General features: G+C 42.8%; 1 protein-coding gene across 6 annotated transcripts in view; it reads right to left on the bottom strand.

The window, feature by feature from the left end:
- Positions 1-456: 456 nt before the first annotated feature.
- Positions 457-23,401, bottom strand: part of USP40 (ubiquitin specific peptidase 40) — a 63,524-nt gene continuing 40,579 nt past the window's right edge. For 5 of the 6 annotated variants that reach the window (XM_039494170.1, XM_039494171.1, XM_039494172.1 and 2 more), the window contains 10 exons: positions 23,313-23,377; positions 22,379-22,453; positions 21,450-21,567; positions 18,300-18,394; positions 16,949-17,067; positions 16,409-16,474; positions 15,928-16,138; positions 13,115-13,210; positions 12,576-12,670; positions 457-3,632 (listed from right to left, as the gene is read on the bottom strand). In XM_039494170.1, the coding sequence (XP_039350104.1) occupies positions 3,524-3,632; positions 12,576-12,670; positions 13,115-13,210; positions 15,928-16,138; positions 16,409-16,474; positions 16,949-17,067; positions 18,300-18,394; positions 21,450-21,567; positions 22,379-22,453; positions 23,313-23,377 (1,049 nt within the window). In that variant the 3' untranslated portion in view covers positions 457-3,523. Of the gene's footprint in view, positions 3,633-12,575; positions 12,671-13,114; positions 13,211-15,927; positions 16,139-16,408; positions 16,475-16,828; positions 17,068-18,299; positions 18,395-21,449; positions 21,568-22,378; positions 22,454-23,312; positions 23,378-23,401 lie in introns of those variants that run through there. The other variant, XR_005586107.1, reaches the window with a different exon arrangement.

Raw genomic sequence — 23,401 nt, 5'->3', positions numbered from 1 at the left:
GATCAGGCAGATAAAAGATTAAAACTGATTCTTTAAAAAGCCTTTTTTATTTATTTATTTATTTATTGTTCAAGGGTTCACTGACCTCTAGAAGGTTTGGGATATTTCTTTTGAGAGAGAGAATGAACAGATTAACATAAATATACCAGGGAAATTAGATTTATGGGGTCATAAGTTAGCAGTCGCTTTTGAAGATGGGGAAAATCTAACAGTTTCAGTTACCAGTACACACAAAGCTTCAATCATTCAATGGAATGTGCCTAGGAATACTCAGTGGAGAGAAGCCAATGGAGCTCCACCCAGATCTGCCGGTGTGGAGCAGACTGTTCTACTAGGAAGTAAGTCTGTTTGAAAATTGGGATGAATATAAAATAGCCAGGCCTAGATACTATACATCTCAGAGCGTTAAGAAAACTAGCAAAATCAATAGTTCTTTTCACAGAATCTCACCTCCTGTTCAGCCAAGGTATTTATTTTACTTGTTGAAAATACATTTTAAAATAGGAGCTCAGTGTTTCAGACATTTTGGATAGCCATTCATTTATTCCTTCTCCATGTTCATTAGTTAGTAACCAATCTAAACTGTATATGTTACAAAGACAGCATGAGTGAAACATGTGTTATATACATATATAAACAATTCTTTATTCAGTTTCTGAAGCAGACTTGGATAATAAAGAGGAAAGCTTCTCCTCACATTGGAACATAACTGTGACAAATTGTGGAATCATGAAAACTCAAATTTTAAAAAGGTATTTTTCCCTTTAACAAAAATCCTCATTGTGGACTGATCCTCCATGGACTTTTCTTAATGTCTTTCAAGCCAACATTTAAAACAATAACTCAATATTGGTTCAGTGCAGTCACTGCTACACTACACTTCAATAAAGGCACATACTACAATACTCACCTAAGTACTTAATCTATATCTAAATTTCTCTGAGCTTCATGTCTTTGAAAAGTATACTTATTAAAGGAAGATGGAAAGAGAAGGGATAGCAGAACTTTCCAACATAGGAACAGAATAATAATAAAAAAGGTCAGCAAATTAAATGTAATGCAATGAAATAGCTTGCAAGCACACAAATTCTTTCCTTATTTACCAAATTTGAATCTTGGTACTCATTATGTGAAGTGTCTTCTGACAAATGTGTGGCTTAACAAAATGTATGGAAAATGGAAAAAGGCTGTGCAAAACAAGGTCAGTTTGAGGGAGAGACAACTTTGCTGGCCTCTGTCAAGCCTTACAAGAGAATCCTTCCATAAATACAGCATTACATAATTCAACTGCACTTGGCTCAAATAAAGAGTAGAACCAAATAACTAGAGATTAAAATATCCCCTTACCTCCCGACTAAAGCCCCAATTCAAGAAAGGACCTAAGCACCTACTTAACTTGAAGCACATATGCAGCCGCAGTGAATTAGGACTGTTCACATGCTGAAAGTCAAACATATGCTGAAATGTTTTGCTGAATCAGAGCCTGAAGGCAGGGGACTCAGTCACTCTGAAGCTCTGTCCAAAACAGTAGAATTCTGCTCACCTTAATAGCAGGATCTTCCCACTTTTTTCCCAAAGTTTTAATAGTCACCATAATGAAGTCTTCTACTACTAAGACTACTATACTTACAAAATAAACAATACAAGATTTAGTAACGTACTCTAAATCAATACAGGTACTGTATCCAGTCACTTTGGCAGCAGCAATTTAATTATAATGAAAACATTTCACTTTCTTTTTCAGAAATTGTGTTTGAACACTTCCTTTTAACAGTTTACAGAGGTTTTTCCAGCCATGACTGCAAGGTTTTGTAGTGTATCTGATCAGATAATTAGTTTTCCCAGCCTTATAACAGAGAAAGGCAAACTTGAAGTATGTGATGAACACTTAATTGTAGTTCAGTTAAGGATATGTGGTTATTTTTAATTTATATATATCCCATTCTCATCCTATAATCTAATACATGTTTAAAAAGTACAGTTTATTACAAACGATATATGCTCCAGTGTTTGGTTAATTCAATGTATTAACACCAATACTCTTTCTGAAGAAACCACTGACCCTGACTGCAAATGAAATTATGATCCATGTACTATAAGGGAACATATAAAAAAAGAGTTTAGTAATTGTAAGCACTGAAAAATATTTTACAGAAAGATACTGAGAATTAATAATTTAATTGTAATGATCCCAATTACCACACACATTGGTAGAAAGATATAGTCTCATCGTCGAGCAAGAACTAGTCTTACAATAATACAGTAAATGTTTTATTTACCATAATCCATAACAGCCTTGGACAGCACAGTGTTTAGCTGGTATTAGAACCAACCCTGTATTCTGTTTCAGTTATACATACCCCTTTTATTATTGGGGATGTACAACCAGCTGTACAACACCCAAAGGAGAAACATTTTTCTGTTTTTTTTTCTTTTAACCTATTGAGGGCTATCAAGTCAGTCAAGCAAAATTACAAAGGTCCATTTAATTTGATTACCTTAAAATAAACATAACCTTTTCCTGAGTAAAAACAAAAGTTCAGTATTCCATCAAATGCTCTCCTTCTCTCCTAAACTTTTTAATAACTTAGTGTATAATGAAAAAGAAACAGGCATCTAGAGAAGAAAAACAGCACAGTGACAATATATTTCTAATTTACAGACGCAGCTCTCCAGACCTTTTTAGACTTTGAACACATTTGCTCCTTACTTTGGCCAGTTTAGTGTATTTGTTCCGGAGATTAAGGAAATGCTGAAATCAGTTTCTGCTCATGTTCCTGATTAACAGAGAGAGCTTCATTATATGGCGAGGAGTAGAGTTTGGACTTGCTGCACAATGGAAAGATTTAACATAACAGAGGAGGCAAGTACTGAAATGTCACACACACTGTTTAGATCAGTCACCTCTACAGGGCTCAGATGGAAAACTATTAGTTTGCTGTTGGGCTGCAAACAGTTTGCTGTTGGGCTGGAATTACTAGTGCTGCAGAAAAAAATATATCGACAAAATGGCTGCAGAGAGAGAGGGGGGAGCATGAACCCAATTTTGATTTAAACTATTATAAAGCTCAGATTTATCAACCAGGCATGTAAACAAAACCTAACATCTAATAATTTCAGAAGTCAAAAGAGTCAAACAATTCCTTTTAGAAGTTACATGCCTGCATGAAAAAAAGCTTTGTAGTAATGGTATAGGATAGCAATGTCAGATAAAAATACATATATGATTATTACAAAATAGTCACTGAAAGATTATGTACTATAGTAATCCATTTTCTCATTGATAAAGTGCATTTATCTAGCCTGAGAGTAAGTTCCACATTGATAAAGGAATGCTAAAGCACTTCACCAGTATAGATTACAGGAAATCCAGAGCTGTCCTGAATCCTATAGCCAGTTGTTTCAGCAGAGAGTCAGGAGGACATTTCTGAGAAGACCATCCCTCTGCCGGTCCAGTTGAGGTACTCCATTCTAATTCAGTACATCATTGGCAAGGGTCACTCAGCAAGTCACCTGTCCAATGCTATCTGAAGATTCCCACATTGATGGAAAGAGCCACTTCTGGTTTACGATGCTTAGTAGCCACCTTTCCCTCAGACAAAACATCGTTCTGTAAACGCTGCGCTTGTCGGCTATAAGAAAACCAGACAATGATATTTCACTACAGCTTAATGCTAAGATCAGTGTACTTCTAGGAAGCTGTAAATCAATTTGGAACCTGATTATTACTTTGGCAAAGATGACATTGCGCTTCCACACTTGCTAATTGTGTATTTAAGCATGCCCCAGGTGACCAAAGGGCTGATTTTCCACTGCTCTGTATCTTGGGAGGTCAACGTATAACATGCTACAAAATCAGAATGGTCACACAAAATGCAAGCTAGGGGAGAAGGAAAGGTTACTTACATGTGACTGGAGATTCGTCAAGCTGTGTGGTTCCTATCTGTATTCCACTGAGGGTAATGCACATGTGCCATGCACCCGGAACCTTCAGTTACAGGTAAGAAACCTCCCCTTCAAGTGATGGCTCCTATTGTATTCCACTGAGGGTGATTAACAAGCAGTACCTAGTTTCAAGGAGGGTCCCAGGAAGACTGGTCTCTGTGAAGTGGAAGACCGCTGCACCGAACAAGGTGTCCATCGCAGAATCATGCACTAGAGCATGAGAAGAAAAGGTGTGTACCAAACTCCACCTGGTTGCCTACATAGGTCCGCAAGGGGTACGTCATGAAGCGTGGCTGTAAATGATGCCTGTGCTCTTCTGGAATGGGCCCAGATCCACCTGGTGGGGACCATCCTGATAGTTGATTGCAGAGTGTAATGCATCCTGAGACCCACTTCAAGGTTCTCTGGATGGAGATGGCCTGCCCTTTAGTTCTCTCTGCTCCAGCAACAAACAGTCTGGGAGACTTCCAGAATGGTTTTGTCCTTTGTTGGTAAAAGGCCAGGGCCTTACGGACATTGAAGGAATGAAGCCGCCATTCCTCCGAGGTGTGCGGTTTGGGAAAGTGGGTAGGTGTAAGGGTTGGTTGACGTGGAAGCGGGAAACCACTTTTGGCAGAAACCTGGGATGTAGGTGCATAAAGAGACCTTGTCTTTATAGAATGTGGTGAAAGGGGGATCTGCCATCCTAGCCTCCAGTTCACCAACCCTCCTTGCAGAAGTAATTGCAACTAGGAAAGCTACTTTCTTAAAGAGAAGAGAAAGAAAGCAGAGGCCAGAGGTTCAAAAGGGGGCGGGGGTTCTTTAATGAGGGCAGGACCAGGTTGAGATTGCACTGAGGAGCAAGTCTGGATAGATGGGTATTTGCATACAAGGCCCTTCCAGAATCTGGCAATCAAGGGGTGGGTGAAGACGGAATGCCCTTCCACAAGAGACTGGGAGTCATTAATGATTGCTACGTGCACTCTGATGGAGCTGAGGGCAAGCCCCGAGGCCTTTAGAGACAGAAAGTAGTCTAATAGCACAGGGATGCCCACAGCTTCCGGGGTACGACCTCTATGTTGGGCCCAGGCAATGCAATGAGCCCACTTGGCCTGATAGGACTCCACAAGGCAATCCTTTCTGCTACTGGACAGAATATCACAGACAGTTGGTAAGCAGTCCTGTGCTAGCAGAGGCGTCCATCCAAAAAACAAGCTGTCAGGTGAAGTGCCCTTGGATCGGGGTGTCTGAGTTTGCCACTGTATTGCACAAGTAACCTGGGGAACACTGGTAGTGGGAGCGCGAGATGTTCTGACATGCAGAGAAGAAGAGGGAACCAGAACTGGCAAGGCCAATATGGGGTAAGCAGGATGACCGTCACCCTCTCCCATCTGAATTGGCGAAAAATGAGTAGTAGGAGTGGCAGTGGAGGGAAGACCGTTGTTCCAGTCCAACTAGTCAACGATCAGTGTGTTCCCCCTACAAGTGGGGAGCAGTACTGGATTCAATTGGTGTTGGTGTGAGATGCAAAGAGTCTCTGGTCAGAGTTCCCCAGCGGCCAAAAACAGCCATGACTACTGCATTGTGCAGCACTCATTTGTGGTCAGTTGCAAAGTTTCTGCTGAGGGTATCGGCAATCACATTCTGCAAGGTTCCCGCAAGGTAGGCTGTGGCCAGGAGTATAGGCTATGACATACACCATTTCCAGAGGTGTGCAGCTTTCGCATACAGTGCTGGGGACCGTGTGCCACCTTGCTTGTTTATGTAGAAAACTGCAGTGGTGTTGTCCGACCTGGCCAGGACATGATAAGAACAGACAGCTGTTAAGAATGTGTGGCATGCCTTGCATGCTGCTCGTAGTTTGAGGATGTTGATGTGCATCCTGGCTTCTTGGGCAAGCTAAGTGCTTTGTGTCATGCAATGTCTCATGTGGGTGCCCCAGCCCTTGAGTGATGCATCCGTTATAACTGTAACACTCGGTGAAGATGGGAGGAAGGGTTTGTCCACCATTAAAGGGAAGAGATGACTTCCAGTGGAATGGTGAGAGGGGTGTCCATGGATGGAGTGAGTAGATTGTAGCCAGAGTTGTAGATAGCGGAGCTGTAGATGAGCAAAGGGTGGGACGTCCATGCATGCTGCAGTGTGAGCGAGGAGGGAAAGGCAAGTTCTGGCTGAGACCGAGGGACTGACGTCACCACAGATGATCAGATCCAGTAAGTGCTGGAACCCGTCTTTTGGCAGACGGGCGTGTGCAGAGGCTGCACTGATGCATGCTCCTATGAATTCTACGAATTGTATAGAGCGCAAAGGTGATTTTACTACATTGATGCTCAGTCTTAGGGAAGAGTAAACAAGTTGGGATGTCAATTCCCAAGCTTCTTTTCTGGACCGTGACACCAGCAGCCAGTCATCTAGGTACAGGAGGACAAGGACTCCTTGTTGCTGGAGGTGACCCGCTACCATAGAGAAAACCTTTATGAAGACTCGTGGGGCAGCGATATGTCAAAACAGCATGGGCAGTGGGTGAATCGCGGGCTCGGGGAAGCTAGCCCCTGGCGCCCTGCCCGCCCCTTCAACCTGAGGCCCTGCCCCCCTTCCCCTGCTGAAGCCCACCTGAGGAGTGTAAACAGGATTCCCTCCTCATGACTAAGGCTGCGATTATTTCACAGAGGTTGCAGAAGTCATAGATTCTGTGATTTTCCACGACCTCCATATCTTCCGCAGTGGCTGGTGCAGCTGACTTCAGGGCCATCTGAGCAGCTGGCCTCAGGGGCTCCCAGAGACCATCTGGAGAGCGGTCCCCGGAAGCAGCGGCTGGGGGGCAGTCAACCCCCATCACTGGAGCAGGGCTTCCAGCCCAGCAGGGGCCCCCCAGAGCAACGAGAAGTAGAGATTTAGTCAAGGGTACTTTTGGTAAAAAAAAGTCATGGACACGTCACAGGCCATGAATTTTTATTTACTGCCCGTGACCTGTCCATGACTTTTACCAAAAATACCCCTGACTAAATCCTAGCCTTACTCATGACTATTCCAGTTGCCAAAACGGATGAAGATGTGTCTGCTGAATCAATTGCAGCCTGAAGTACGGCCTTAATGACCAACTTGCCTTCCTCTAGACTAGCTTGGAATTCAAAATGATCCTGTTGAGGTAGCTTATCTGTGAATTTTTCCATCTGTCCATAGTGTAAGGAGTCGTATATGGCCATTAGCACCAGATGGTTCGAGATCTGGAACTGGAGGCTGGCCGAGAAGGTCCAGCCCCTTGCCCTCTTGGTCAGCTGGAGTGGAGCGTGGGTGTTGTTGTTTACCAAACTGCTTAGCAACCTGATTCATCAGGGAGTTGGGCGGAGGATGAGAAAACAGGAACTCAGATTCCTTGAGTGGGACATAGTATCTTTTGTCCGCCCCTTTCACAGTTGGGGACACACATGGCCGGGGTCTGACACACAGTGCGTGCAGGTTGCAGAATGTCCTCATTGATCAGTAGGGCCACTCTGGGCAGTATCGAAGAATGCAAAATGTCTAATAGGTAGCACGGCTTGTTCTGCATCTCTTCCCATGGTATTTTGAGGGCATGAGCTATCCTATGTAGCAGGCTCTTGAAATTGATGGTAGCTGTCTGGGGGAGAGAAGGAGATTGATAACATCCAGCGATACTGAGGGACATTCTTCTGGATCCACCAGTGTGGGCTGATCAGGGTATCATCTAATCCTGGTTCTGAGCATCTACTCGGCAAAGGACAGGTTGGTGATACAGGGGAGTCCTCCCGTATTGAACAGGACAGTTCTGAAGGTAAATATTAGGGCCATGAGCTCCAATATGCTGCCATATTGTTACAGCAGTGTAGTCCAGAGATACCAGTAGATCCTGGGTTAAGGTAAGGGAAGGCATTGCCATGGTGCCATGTGACCTTCTGATAGTCATGTCTTCGGAATGGAAGTGGTGGGCCATATGTAATCTCCGGGCCCTCGGATTCCAAGGAGGAATTGGAGTCCTGCATCAATGGTGGTACTGACGGACCCAAGAGTGTCGTATGAACATGACCAAAATGTGGAATATTGGATACGGAGATGGGCTGATGATAGAGAATAGCCCATCTGATGATGGAGAATCTCCAGGTTATAGTCAGGAGCAGGGGAATGAGAAGTATAATGTAAGGGCCGGATCAGATGATAAACAGTCACATAAAAAAGAATTTGGCACATCAGAAAAAGGCAGGCTAAAAAACAGGGACAAGTTTTTAAAGTGCTTGTACACAAATGCCAGAAGTCTAAATAATAAGATGGGTGAACTAGAGTGCCTTGTGATAAAGGAGGATATAGATATAATAGGCATCACAGAAACCTGGTGGACTGAGAGCAATCAATGGGACACAATCATTCCAGGGTACAGAATATATCGGAAGGACAGGACAGGCCGTGCAGGGGGAGGAGTGGCACTATATGTGAAAGAAAGTGTAGATTCAAATGAAGTAAAAATCTTAAGCGAATCCACAGGTTCCATAGAGTCTCTATGGATAGAAATTTCATGCTCTAGTAAAAATATAACAGTAGGGATCTATTATCGACCACCTGACCAGGACAGCAATAGTGATGATGAAATGCTAAGGGAAATTAGAGAGGCTATCAAAATTAAGAACCCAATAATAGTGGGGGATTTCAATTATCCCCATATTGACTGGGAACATTTCACTTCAGGACGAAATGCAGAGATAAAATTTCTCGATACTTTAAATGACTGCTTCATGGAGCAGCTGGTACGGGAACCCACAAGGGGAAAGGCGACTCTAGATTTAATCCTGAGTGGAGCGCAGGAGCTGGTCCAAGAGGTAACTATAGCAGGACCGCTTGGAAATAGTGACCATAATACAATAGCATTCAACATCCCTGTGGTGGGAAGAACATCTCAACTGCCCAACACTGTGGCCTTTAATTTCAAAAGGGGGAACTATACAAAAATGAGGGGGTTAGTTAGACAAAAGTTACAAGGTACAGTGACTAAAGTGAAATCCCTGCAAGTTGCGTGGGCCCTTTTTAAAGACACCATAATAGAGGCCCAACTTCAATGTATACCCCAAATTAAGAAAAACAGTAAAAGAACTAAAAAAGAGCCACCGTGGCTTAACAACCATGTAAAAGAAGCAGAGAGAGATAAAAAGACTTCCTTTAAAAGTGGAAGTCAAATCCTAGTGAGGCAAATAGAAAGGAGCACAAACACTGCCAACTTAAGTGCAAGAGTGTAATAAGAAAAGCCAAAGAGGAGTTTGAAGAACGGCTAGCCAAAAACTCCAAAGGTAATAACAAAATGTTTTTTAAGTACATCAGAAGAAGGAAGCCTGCTAAACAACCAGTGGGGCCCCTTGATGATCAAAATTCAAAAGGAGTGCTTAAAGACGATAAAGTCATTGCGGAGAAACTAAATGGATTCTTTGCTTCAGTCTTCACGGCTGAGGATGTTAGGGAGATTCCCAAACCTGAGCTGGCTTTTGTAGGTGACAAATCTGAGGAACTGTCACAGATTGAAGTGTCACTAGAGGAGGTTTTGGAATTAATTGATAAACTCAACATTAACAAGTCACCGGGACCAGATGGCATTCACCCAAGAGTTCTGAAAGAACTCAAATGTGAAGTTATGAACTATTAACTAAGGTTTGTAACCTGTCCTTTAAATCGGCTTCGTACCCAATGACTGGAAGTTAGCTAATGTAACGCCAATATTTAAAAAGGGCTCTAGGGGTGATCCGGCAATTACAGACCGGTAAGTCTAACGTCGGTACCGGGCAAATTAGTTGAAACAATAGTAAAGAATAAAATTGTCAGACACATAGAAAAACATAAACTCTTGAGCAATAGTCAACATGGTTTCTGTAAAGGGAAATCGTGTCTTACTAATCTATTAGAGTTCTTTGAAGGGGTCAACAAACATGTGGACAAGGGGATCTGGTGGACATAGTGTACTTAGATTTCCAGAAAGCCTTTGACAAGGTCCTCACCAAAGGCTCTTACGTAAATTAAGCTGTCATGGGATAAAAGGAAAGGTCCTTTCATGGATTGAGAACTGGTTAAAGGACAGGGAACAAAGGGTAGGAATTAATGGTAAATTCTCAGAATGGAGAGGGGTAACTAGTGGTGTTCCCAAGGGTCAGTCCTGGGACCAATCCTATTCAATTTATTCATAAATGATCTGGAGAAAGGGGTAAACAGTGAGGTGGCAAAGTTTGCAGATGATACTAAACTACTCAAGATAGTTAAGACCAAAGCAGATTGTGAAGAACTTCAAAAAGATCTCACAAAACGAAGTGATTGGGCAACAAAATGGCAAATGAAATTTAATGTGGATAAATGTAAAGTAATGCACATTGGAAAAAATAACCCCAACTATACCTACAACATGATGGGGGCTAATTTAGCTACAACGAGTCAGGAAAAAGATCTTGGCGTCATCGTGGATAGTTCTCTAAAGATGTCCACGCAGTGTGCAGAGGCGGTCAAAAAAGCAAACAGGATGTTAGGAGTCATTAAAAAGGGGATAGAGAATAAGACTGAGAATATATTATTGCCCTTATATAAATCCATGGTACGCCCACATCTCGAATACTGTGTACAGATGTGGTCTCCTCACCTCAAAAAAGATATTCTAGCACTAGAAAAGGTTCAGAAAAGAGCAACTAAAATGATTAGGGGTTTAGAGAGGGTCCCATATGAGGAAAGATTAAAGAGGCTAGGACTCTTCAGTTTGGAAAAGAGAAGACTAAGGGGGGACATGATAGAGGTATATAAAATCATGAGTGATGTTGAGACAGTGGATAAGGAAAAGTTATTTACTTATTCCCATAATACAAGAACTAGGGGTCACCAAATGAAATTAATAGGCAGCAGGTTTAAAACAAATAAAAGGAAGTTCTTCTTCACGCAGCGCACAGTCAACTTGTGGAACTCCTTACCTGAGGAGGTTGTGAAGGCTAGGACTATAACAATGTTTAAAAGGGGGCTGGATAAATTCATGGTGGCTAAGTCCATAAATGGCTATTAGCCAGGATGGGTAAGAATGGTGTCCCTAGCCTCTGTTTGTCAGAGGATGGAGATGGATGGCAGGAGAGAGATCACTTGATCATTGCCTGTTAGGTTCACTCCCTCAGGGGCACCTGGCATTGGCCACTGTCGGTAGACAGATACTGGGCTAGATGGACCTTTTGGTCTGACCCGGTACGGCCTTTCTTATGTTCTTATGGGCTCCTTTTAGGAGGTGAGAGTACTGGGGCAGAGAGTGCATCTCTCCCATTGTCAACAGTTCATGAGGCCCGGGAGTGGTTGCGAGTCTCCCTGGAGTCAACAGCACCTGATCGATGGACGGAACCAAGGCCAGTAATGCATCCGACGAAGTGAGTATTCACCCACGAAAGCTCACGCTCCAATACGTCTGTTAGTCAATAAGGTGCCACAGGACTCTTTGCTGCAAGGCCAGTAAGATTCACTGGTTCCGAGACAGGCATTCACTGGACGCCGGTGGAGTTGGTGCCTGGGTGTGCTGGTCCATAACCAGGACTGGCGGATCTGACAAGCAATGCAGGCTTTTGTCACTCTTGTGCGTCTTAGAGCATGGTACCCTTCCTTGGCCAGAGCTCATGGACAGCAGGGCACCTTTCTTAGCCCTGGGCGAAGAGCTACTGCCATGTTTATGCGTGTGCTTCCGTGACTCATGGCTAGGCTCTGGTGTGGGTGCATAGCACTGGTACCGGGGGAGCCGGTCTGGGGTTCCACAGCAGGAGGTGTATTCATGGAGTGTTCAGGGCGATGTATGGGGGGGGGTGTTCCCCAGCCAGGGTCTGACTGTGGCCCCATAGTGACCTCCAGGAGGTACTTCTTAAAGTGGAGGGCTCTGCCTTCCCTTGTATGGGCAGAGAAGGAGAGAGATGCTATACCTGGACATAGTGTGGGCTTCCCCCAAGCACTAAAGATAGCACTGGTTTTCGGTGTTGAGGGAGAACAAACAAGGGCAAGAATCCTGGCCTATTTGTCATGCTCCAGTACCCAGAGCAGGTTGCTGGAGGCAGGGGATTTTTGGCGGGGAACCAAGGTGATGTCCTGAGTCCGGAGACTTGCAGGACTTTCAAAAAACAAGAAAACTACAACAAAATCCTGAATAAAGAAAGAATAGAAACAGTGTTGGGGGTTTTTTTCGAGAAAAGTTTGGAAAATGTGTCACCAAGAATGAGAAGACAGTTGAAGCTCCGACTTGGACCATGCGGTGGGGAAAAGGAACTAAAGATGCACTCAGTTCACCCTGCCTTTTATCGCTTCGGACAAATCCACGGGGCAATGCACGGACTAACAGACACTACTACTTTGAAAAGCTCTGGGCACATGCCCATTACCCTCAGTGGAATACAATAGGGACCATCACTCGAAGAAGAACTGAGACCCACAAGTTGAATGGGTTCATGGTGCAGAAATAGTATTAAAAACAAGAAGGTTTTGAATTACTTTTATTCAATGCACCTCCTTTGGTACTGTCAGGACTGAAGACTGTTACTGGGCGTTGACTATCTTTAGTTACATCTTCTGCCTCAGAGTATCACAGCACTAAAAATCTGTGAAACCTGGTAAACCCCTTTGCATATCTGAGAACACAAAAATACTGTAATAAATACCTTTTCTTTTTTTCCATTGCAAGCTGCCTCTGTGTCTCCTTTCCAATATCGTCTCTCACAGTACTGAAGTCCTTACCCTCCTCAAGTAGGAGATTCTGTTGCCAGAAAGTATTGAGTGCATTAGTTTATTGTTTTTAGTTCTCATAATATATTACATCAGCCTCTTAGCAGTTTAATACATTTGGCTGCACATATTTTTAAAACTTAACATCTTTGCACCAAACCACTTGGATTACTGAATCTGAAATAATACAGAGTGGTGGGATCCCCACAGTACCCGCAGCACTCTTCCATTAGGCTGGTAAAGAGCATCGGGAGAGGCAGCAACAGGAACAGTGCCCTGTCCCCACTCTCACGCAAAGTGATGACAGATGTTTATATGCAATCACTGTCATACCCATGCAAAGGAATACAGAAGAATGAGGCAGAAATCAGGACACAGCGGATATTATTACTGTTGAAACTACGTGCTTGTTCACGAATACGACTGGCTGTTAAATCCCAGCTATTTTCACAACTGTGTTAATTCTTAAGTTTACCTTTACACCGATAATGTCTCCATCTTTCAGGTGAAAGGGTGCTGACTGCAAACTCTCCTGTTTTTTCTTCCGTTTCCTCTTCGAAATTTGCTGGGTCTGAATAAAGCCAAAGTATTGAAGTGTTCACATGTCCTAAGCCTAGAGATTTCAGAGATTCTTAAACTGATTTTTGTTGGTTTCACCTTCTAAGGTATAAAACTCCTGTGAGCAGCTGCTCTTCAGCAACTGAAGAGTCTTATTTATTCTTAGAATTGCATATGCACCTATGTCAACCAGTTTTCCTCCACGTAGGCCCCTTACCCCCATTCACCATGAGGTTTCCCACTAATCCTTCCTCTCCTCCATACACATACTTTAAATCTCCCACATCCCTCTGACAAAGGAGGTCTAGATTATACTGCATTTATAATCAGTTAACTATGGTCCTTAATCAGAGGATCTGCTTACTTCAGCAGAACTCTCAGTGTTATTTCCATAAACTCATTCCGGCACCTATGGGATTAGAAAAAACCCAAAAAGAAAAAACAAAAAAAGCACACACAAAAATCTAAACCTGCATTTATGGTACATAATCACATACTAAAATGGTTTCTGGTTTTATATTTATCTCTGGCCTGCAACCTTAGCAAGCTTTTCAATCTACATAAGCAATTTCTAAAGTACAGTAAAAGAAGCTGAGTGGAGCATTTCATCATGTGATCAATGCCACTTCCATCCACCCCAGAGGGCTTTTACCTCATTAACATTGCAGAACTTTCAAGTTCTACTGCAGGGGTGCCATTTCAGATTGTGGGGGCGGGGGGAGGAGGGGAGACCAACTGTGATTCCAGGAGCTACTTAGGCACTTGAAAACTCTAGGTTTTTGACAGATAACTTAGCAGTTAGCTGACGGGAGCACTGTATCTATTTCCTATCTAAAAGAAAGAAAATTAAATAATCTTTAGACCCACTCAGCTCTAATACTAACATGTTCTGACATCTTCTGGCAAGTCACTTAAGGGACACTGGTTAGGTTTAAAATTTTAATGTATATTCTTATTTTGTTACTAACTCTGCAGAGAGCGACTGACCCCACGAGGACTCCTGGGTTCTATCTCAGCTCTGGGAGGGGAGTGGGGTCTACTGGTTTACAGCAGGGGGCATATGTAAGGTTATATACAAGAACATCAGAATGGCCATACTGGGTCAGACCAAAGATCCATCTAACTCAGTATCCTGTCTTCCCACAGCGGTCAATACCAGGTACTACAGAGGGAATGAACGAACAGAACAAGCAATCATTGAGTGATCCATCCCCTGTCGCCCACTCCCAGCTTCTGGCAAACAGAGGCTAGGGACACCATCCCTGCCCACTCTGGCTAATAGCCATTGATGGACCTTTCCTTCATAAATGCATCTAGTTCTTATTGGAACACTGTTATAGTTTTGGCCTTCACAACATCCCTGGCAACAAATTCCACAGTTTGACTGTGAAGGAATACTTCCTTTTCTTTCTGTTAAATCTCCTGCCTATTAATTTCATAGGGTGACCCCTAGTTCTCGTGTTATGTGAAGGGGTAAATAACATTAATTTCTCCACACCAGTCATGATTTTATAGACTTCTATCATATCCCCCCTTAATCATCTCCTTTCCAAGCTGAAAAGTCTCAGTCTTATTAATCTCTCCTCATATGGAAGCCATTCCATACCCCTAATCATTTACGTTGCCCATTTCTGTACCTTTTCCAATTCCAATACATCTTTTTTGAGATGGAGTGACCAAATCTGCCTACAGTATTCAATATGTGGATGTACCATGGATTTATATAGAAGCAACATGGTATTTTCTGCCTTATTATCTATCCCTTTCCTAATGATTCCCTACATTGTTTGTTTTTATTGCCATTGCACATTGAGCAGATGTTTTCAGAGAACTATCCACAATAACTCCAAGATCTCTTTCTCAAGCAGCTAATTTAGACCCCATCATTTGTATGTATAAGTTGGGATTATGTTTTCCAATGTGCATTACTTTGCATTTGTTAACATGAATTTCATTTGCCATTGGGTTGCCCAGTTACAAAGGGATATCACAAAACTGGGTAACTCTTTGCAGTCAGCTTTGGACTTGAGTAACTAACTATCTTGAGTAATTTTGTATCATCTGCAAATTTTGCCACCTCACTGTTTACCCCCTTTTCCAGATCATTTATGAATATGTCGAACAGTACTGGTCCCTGGAGGACACCACTGTTTACTGCTCTCCATTCTCATCATTTATTCATTCCTACCCTTTGTTTCCTATCTTTTAACTGGAGTGCCTGGCAATGCTTTCAGGATCATCTAACAATCCTTAATTTAATTTAATGACCAGCCTTTTGTTATCTTAATCACCCTGCCTCTGTTTATAGACAAACTCCCCGCCCCAAAAGTGGAAACTGTGAGCAGCACAGAACTCATAATATATATTACACTCAAGCTGTGTTGCAGTTCAGAGCTCTGTCTGGGGTTAGGGCATGCGCTGTGAGCAGACCTCAGGTATGAAATGGGGTGGGGGCTCCTTAATGGCGCCCCAGTTCTACTGGCTTAGGATGCAACTGAACTCTCACTGTCCTTCCACTGACTTCAGTAAGAGTTGGATCAGGCCCTTAAAGAATAACCAGCACCATTCACTTCCAAATCCACCTGATGGGTAACACTGAATGAAACGTGTGTTCAAATGTATTTAAACTTTCCTACTTTACTTTTTTATTAACAGTCTCTGCACAAAGTAAAATCATTGGCATCTGTCATTCCAGTCCCAAATTAGTTCCTCTGTCATTTCAGATCTTACCCAGCTGGAGATTGTCATCCACTCAAACTTCTCTGGGAAGTATTTTGCAATTTCGATTTTCTCCACAGGGAGAGAATAGTGAGCAGCAAGTCTATGCCTCAGTGCCCATGCTGTGCATTCTTTGGAGATATCCCACACCAAATCCACAGAGTGGTAGTAATCCCTCTCCCCGGGTATGCCCATCTGCACCCGAAGCAGCAAGTCACTGGGGCTGTGATCAGAAAAAATAAAATAAGGGGTAACAAAGTTCTTGTGAATCAAGCTTCCAGGAGCCATACACATTCCTGATCAATTCTTCTCCTTCTAAGGAATAGGTCTGCTGGGAAATAAGAAGTAAAATAATCTGGGTTTGAAATAAAGTATCCTAGAACAAAGCACTGGCTGGAACCTTGACAGAAAGTTTTAAGTTAAGAACTGCTAGATTAAATATCATCTAGTAATGTACGTCAATGAAATACTAATAGGTATTTGTAGTACTTACCCCAGATTCTCTTCCTTCTGTAAAGGCTCTATACAGATTTCTGTTCTGCCTCCCAGTTTATATTCACTAATAAAGAAAGACAGATGAGTTTTATTAAGATTACACCTTGGTTTTGTTTTTTTAATATTTAAAAATCATGTGTTATAATTTGACAAGTTACAGTTTAAAGTGCTGGAAAAAAAACTCTTATGTTGAGTTGGAAAACTAAAGTCATAGCCTGTTTGAAAGCAACAAGAGAAAAAAAAATCCAGTAAGGTGCATACTGCATTTCAAAACTTCTTTAAAAAAATAAATAAAAAAAATAAAGTTAGCATAACCAATAAACTTAGCCTGATTAAAAAAATAAAAACAAAAACATGATATTCCAGATGAAAAACATCTAATTTATAACAGTTACTCAACTCACAACATTGAAATTACCAGGAATGGGTTTTCTGTTAATATTGACTGAACTGGTATATTTCTCCACCAATCCATCTCACAATCCAGTCATGTAGCGTTGCAACAGACTGAAGGTTGAGTGTTCAATTAGAAACCTACTTGAGTTGTTGCTGGTTGTTTCGTAAAAGCTTGCCTGGGCGCTTACTTTCCAATGTCCAGGCTCTGAGAAACTCAGGTGATGGGACACTGAGCTCCTGGAAGAATGGCAAGGTCATGGCCTGAAAAAAAACCAAACATCTCTTCAATAATTTTAGTTGCCAGTCTAGTTGCAAAGATGTAGTAATGCCACACAATGTAACCCATCTGACTGATCCTCTGTGCAGTATTTAAGCAATTATAGATATAGAGAATGAATTTACACAGATCTACTGCTCAATTGTCCACTTAACTACTGTCCGGTGAGGACTACAAGCGGTGGATTTCCTTTTCAGCCCCAAAACAAATCTGAGTGAACTCCCTCCCCAACATTCCTCAGTTTAACAAACAGTTTCTGAGATTCTTTGAAAACACTTACAGACTCTTGTTTATATTTTGGTTTTAAAAGTGAATGAGATGAAACATGATCATTCCAGCCAGGTGCCGAGTAAGCTTTCCCTACTCTTTTGCAGAAGGTATATCAAATGCACACTGCTGTTTTCATTCTGAGTTGGTTCCTTTGATATGCATAAAGGATGTAAATGTTCAACATGGCCTTTCATATTAGTTGGCCACAAAAAAAGAAGTGTTTGGCTGAAACCAAGCTGTTCCAGTCTAACCTAAAAGTGACATGTAATGTGGAGCATAGTTAAGAAGATAGTAACCCATGCAGTGAAAATGGAACAACCAATTGGGTGAATAATGTGCCCTTTGCAGTGGAATTTATAAAAATCTATTCAGTTAGTTACGTTTCTTGTCTAAAAACTTGCTACAATTGCTAAGGCATCAGGAATAATTACTAAAATGTATCTTAGATTCCACCCAACAGGGCCAAATCCACATCTTACAAAACGACATAACCAGGTCGTCTTAGCACCAAAAGCATTTATTGAATCATTAAATTAAACATATGAAACAAAAAAACTAATACAGGAACAATGTAGAAATGGAAAGTGGTTCTTTTGATAGTGTTTGTAGAGGTGTGTGTTTCTCTTACTTATCACTTTTACAACAACAAGACAAAAGTAGGCCTGCAAACCATCAAAGGTAAAGTTTCAGATGAAGTGCAGCATGACTCTAGCAGCTGGGAACATGTGAAAGGTAGAATGGCAATTGCAGGAAACAGATACTAGGAAAATGTCTGAGCTACATGCTCATATTGCCTGTTGGTACTTACCACTGAACATGGCATATAAGCAAATGCCATATCAGAACATACTGGAGATGAGGGGAAAAGGAAATAAAAAATATATATTAATATAGCTCACTTATGGAATCACAGTAGCATGGTGACATATAAAGGATAATATCTAACCTGAATTTTCAAATCCTCCAGAAAAGCTTCTCCAGAGATTTCCACATCGCCTGCATAACAAAGCCTGATGTCTGACTGGACATATGCTGGGGAATCTTTAAAGAGATCAGTAGATACCGTTAAAGAAAACTGACATTATATAACCACATGTATTGTTCTACACTGGGGTGGGCAAACTTTTTGGCCTGAGGGCCACATCGGGGTTGCGAAACTGTATGGAGGGCCGGTTAGGGAAGGCTGTGCCTCCCCAAAGAGCCTGGCCCCCACCCCCTATCCGCCCCCTCCCATTTCCAGCCCCCGACTGCCCCCCTCAGAAGCTCCGACCCATCCAATCTCCCCTGCTCCTTGTCCCCCTACCACCCCCCCCCCAGGACCCCACTCCCTATCCAACTCCCCCTGCTTCCTATCCCCGGACTGCCCCCAACCCCTATCCACACCCCTGCTCCCTGACAGGCCCCTTGGGACTCACACATATCCAACTCCCGCTGCTTCCTATCCCCTGACTGCCCCCGACCCCTATCCACACCCCGCTCCCTGACAGGCCCCTTGGGACTCTCACGTATCCAACCCCTGTTCCCAGTCCCCTGACCAATCCCCCGTTCCTTCCCCCCTTCCCCCAAGAACCTTCACTCCATCAAACTGCCCCCTGCTCCCTGTCCCCTGAGTACCCCCCAGGACCCCCTACCCCTTATCCAATCCCCGCTTCCTTACCATGCCGCTCAAAGCAGCAGGAGCTCGCAGCCCCGCCGCCTGGCCGGAGCCAGCCACGCCACCACGCTGTCTGACAGGAGCAGTGGGCCAGAGCGCTGGCAGCGCAGCAAACTGAGGCTGCAGGGGAGGGAGGACAGCAGGGGAGGGGCCGGGGGCTAGCCTCCCCGGCCGGGAGCTCAGGGGCCGGGCAGGATGGTCCAGCAGGCCGGATGTGGCCCGTGGGCCGTAGTTTGCCCACCTCTGTTTTATACAATACCTTGCTAAAAATCCTAACAGTTAATGAAGTCAATACAGTGTTCAAGAAATGTAAGATTTCACTTTCATTTGTTTAATTAACCATCCTCTCGCTAACATTATTATATAATTTGATAAAACCTCTAATCCTTTAGTAGGATGCAAAACTGGAAAGAATTCAGCCTGTCTTAATACTGCAAATTTCAGCTTATGACTGATTACTGTCAACCACAAATGAAGAAATTCTTAAAATCCCAAAGGCAATATTGAACCAATTACACTGCTACCTCGATATAACGCCACCCAACACAACACAAATTTGGATATAATGCGGTAAAGCAGTTCTCTGGGCGGGGGGGGGTGGGGGGGGAGGAGAGGGCTGCGCACTCCGGTGAATCAAAGCGAGTTCAATATAACATGGTTTCACCTATAACGTGGTAAGATTTTTTGGCTCCCAAGGACAGTGTTATATCGAGGTAGAGGTGTACCTCAAAATGAGTAGTGTGTCAGATTTGCCTCCTAATAACTTCTTGATTAGAAAGAAAGTATGTGCTTACTAAGTAGATCAGAAACCAAGGCAGAGTGTAAAATAACATGATTTTCTCCTCTGCCAATAGATGTTAAAATGGTGTTCGACACCACAGGTACCAGGAATTTGACAAGGTAGCCCCAAGGAAAGCGATTATCTGAACAGCATTCCAAGACATTTGGTACAGCTCTACATCTTACATAGCAAGAGTGGGAGATACTAATTAGTGAACAGTTATGCTAATTTGGAAGTGGGTAACAAGTAACAAGAAAAGATAGATAATGCCAAGTTCTTCTGTAATGCAACAGAACTCTGTACTGAAGAGGAGGGTTTTTTTCTTCGCTTGGCAAGAGCAGGAGGTGAAAAGTAGCTTTGTTTTTTTCCAGTTTGCATTATTTCTCCACCTTCTTTTACTCCTTCCCCACTTCATTTCATCTTCCTACCTTAATTGGTTTTGTTTGATTTTATCAATTTTAAAAGAGCAAACATTTCTAGAAGAAAGCAACGTATGCATCACCCTTAGCAGCTAGGCCTTATTCACTCACCCATCATTTTACAGTTTATGGAAAGTTACATATCTACACTATCCCACAGTTCAGATTACAGAGGTGTGAACAGCAACAAGCACTGAAGTGCTGTGCTGTAACTAACCAGTGTGGATGCTGTGGGTGCAAATTATAAGGTTCCTAGTTCGCATTAATGTAATTCTCTTCAAATAGGACCTACATTAATGTAATGTAACATTCACGTGGAGGAGTTACAGCGCAGCATGTTGCTGCACACCCCTGTAATCCAAACTGTGGGGCAGTGTACACAGCCTAAGGATTGTGGTTAGATGTTCAGCTGCATGTGTATGTTGTGTGTGTGTGCTGCCCCAGCTGTGCGCAAGCAGCCGTCACAGCAGAACTGGAGCGATCCATTCAATAACCACAAGATCCATTGAGGTACGAAGGCGCCCAGCCAGGTTTATTGTCAACAAAGCACGGTAATCGCACCTGGCAGACTCTAGGAGGATACTAAGACATGTATGCCCGTGACAATGGACGCAGCTCAGTGAATGGCAGGACTTTCCATTCCCCCCTCGGCTGGACAAAGACACTCCCTCTGAAATACATTTTTATACCCTAATACAAACAAGGTAGTAGTGCCTCTGACATAGTTAATTACAGCACTCTGAGGTGGCTAATTATTACCCATCACCTTGTACATATTGGTTCAATTAAACCATTTTTATTACATACTGTCATCCTGACCTTATCTTTTAGGAGGGGTCAGTGCATTCCTGTTATTCTTGGGAAATGTTTATGTACCATCCTTAATATTGGAATGTTCTGGTACCACTTAATATCAGAATGTGTTTCCGTAAGAACTTTGTGCTTAGCACTTCTTAGGACAGTGTATTTTTGCATTATTAGCCCTGTTCTTGCCAGATTCTGTGAAGAGGTCCTGTCTCATACCGAGCCTCTAATACAAGGGCTTATGTCTTAGGTTCTCTTCCTACTACAAGGATCAGAAGAAGATTGTACAACCCATAAAACATCAGGCCCTTCAAGAAGATATTCTACAAATATCGTTGCCTAATTGGTAAATATGGGCTGGCCATTTGGTTTTGCAAAAGGCAACTCTCTGCTCAAGAAGTTCTTGGAAACCTTTATTTCTGAACACCTACAACTCACCTCCTGCTGGAGATACTCGCAATGCCCCCATCATGCTGTTCACTTGATTCTGCATGCTCTCTTGCTGTTCAAAGTGTATCAAAGGCTTGTACCACCAGATGGGCACCTTCAGGAATCCCTGTACAGTGAATGAAATATACTTGATTACTCACTTTCTGTACTATTACAAGTAAGTTAACTTTGATTTTTGCATCAACGGAGAAGAAGAGTATTAATCTGCAATGTTAATTTTCCACCTTCATTTTTTTTCTAATCTTGTTTTGTGTAAAGGACTCCTGCGTGGGCCTCGGATTCCTGTTTGTTCTACCTGTATAGGGCCCACGGAGAGGGTTAGGTGACAAAACTGGTTACCGCATAATGATGTCACCCATACTCAGAGTCTTGTAACGACTGAGACATGGTAAGAACTAGCTGACTGAGGCTTAATTAACATAAGACCTAAGTGACATTGCTAGTTTGGGGAAAAGCATCAGGCTGTATGACAAAGATTACATCTGCCCCTCTGACAGGGGTGTTTGTCCACCTTAGGTGACACTGCTTCACATTATGGGGCTCTGTTAGATTCCCAACTGCTCTTAGATGATCTGGAAGTGGAAATGACCAGGATGACTCTCTCTGTCCACATCTGATCAAGAGGTTGCAACCATTTTTTTCTGAGGCAGACATATCACCACACACTTCTCTGTCACTTCACTTCAAGCCTATTGCAATGTGCTCTACACATTTTAAAACCATTTGCGAACAACCTGATACAAAATGTGGTGGCCTGCTAAGTAGCGTCTCTCACCATGCGCACTTTACTGTACAGAGATCTGGACTGGCAGCCTGTTGGTTACCAGGTGGAGTTTCAGGCTTTGTTTTTGACGTATAAAGTTCTAAATGGCTTAGAATCTGCCAAACTGTAGCATGACACAAAGTGAAAATGTTACCTTGGGCGGTAGTTTCCCTTCAGTTATGACCAAAGTATCTCCACTGCAGACATTAAGCTCCTTCAGTCTGGCACCCTGCGGGAGCAGAAAGCATACTGTATTTTGTTAAGTGAATGAGTTTTTTCCACTTGTAAAAAGCATTCTGGGTGTGCAGGCCTTAAAGCCACAGGGGCTTGTTTTTCCATACAAGAGCATTTTATGCAAAAAAAAAAAAAATCAAACTTTACTCACTTTCTGTACTATTAGCCAGGATGGGTAAGAATGGTGTCCCTAGCCTCTGTTTGTCAGAGGGTGGAGACTGATGGCAGGAGAGAGATCACTTGATCATTACCTGTTAGGTTCACTCTCTCTGCGGTACCTGGCATTGGCCACTGTCGGTAGACAGGATACTGGGCTGGATGGACCTTTGCTCTAACCCAGTATGGCCATACTTATGGTCTTAAACTTCATCTGGCTGTTGATTACTTGATGGAGACTCAACAACTGTTCAGATGCACTAGACGGAGCAGGAATTTGGAGTATCGTGTTGTGTCACCACCTGACCAAATGTCGACACCAATGTACAAGTCTTCCCTTTATATGGGTCTGTGTTGCAAGTATAATAGATGCCCTATTGCTCTCTGGTTCCTATTTCCTCTGAAGCTCCCTACGTTATCAATAAATAATAATACCTAGCATTTATCAGTAGGTCTCAAAGCTCCTAACACACCAAATCCTAGGCTTCAGGAAACAATTTTATGGAAAATCTTTAACGGTAGCCACAGCAAATCACTACAAGGCAAATACTTTGTGTGTTACATATTCTGTGTGTGTGTACATTCTCACTCTTGCCAAATCACCAACAACATAAAATAGGATGTGGCCTGCAATATACCACAGACCCAGGAGCCCTTAACATATTTGCTTTTTAATGTAAAACATAGGGTTCTCTTACTTCCTCACTTAATGCTTCTCCAGCTTCATAGCACCAATCGATTCTTCTCAAATGCCAGTTGTCACCTGCAAAAAGCAGAACACTGCGAA

This window comes from Mauremys reevesii, linkage group 11 (genome assembly GCF_016161935.1).
Source record: "Mauremys reevesii isolate NIE-2019 linkage group 11, ASM1616193v1, whole genome shotgun sequence".
NCBI classification, from domain to species: domain Eukaryota; kingdom Metazoa; phylum Chordata; order Testudines; family Geoemydidae; genus Mauremys; species Mauremys reevesii.
Note: the sequence above shows the minus strand (reverse complement) of the source record. Positions and strands in the feature narration are given on the sequence as shown.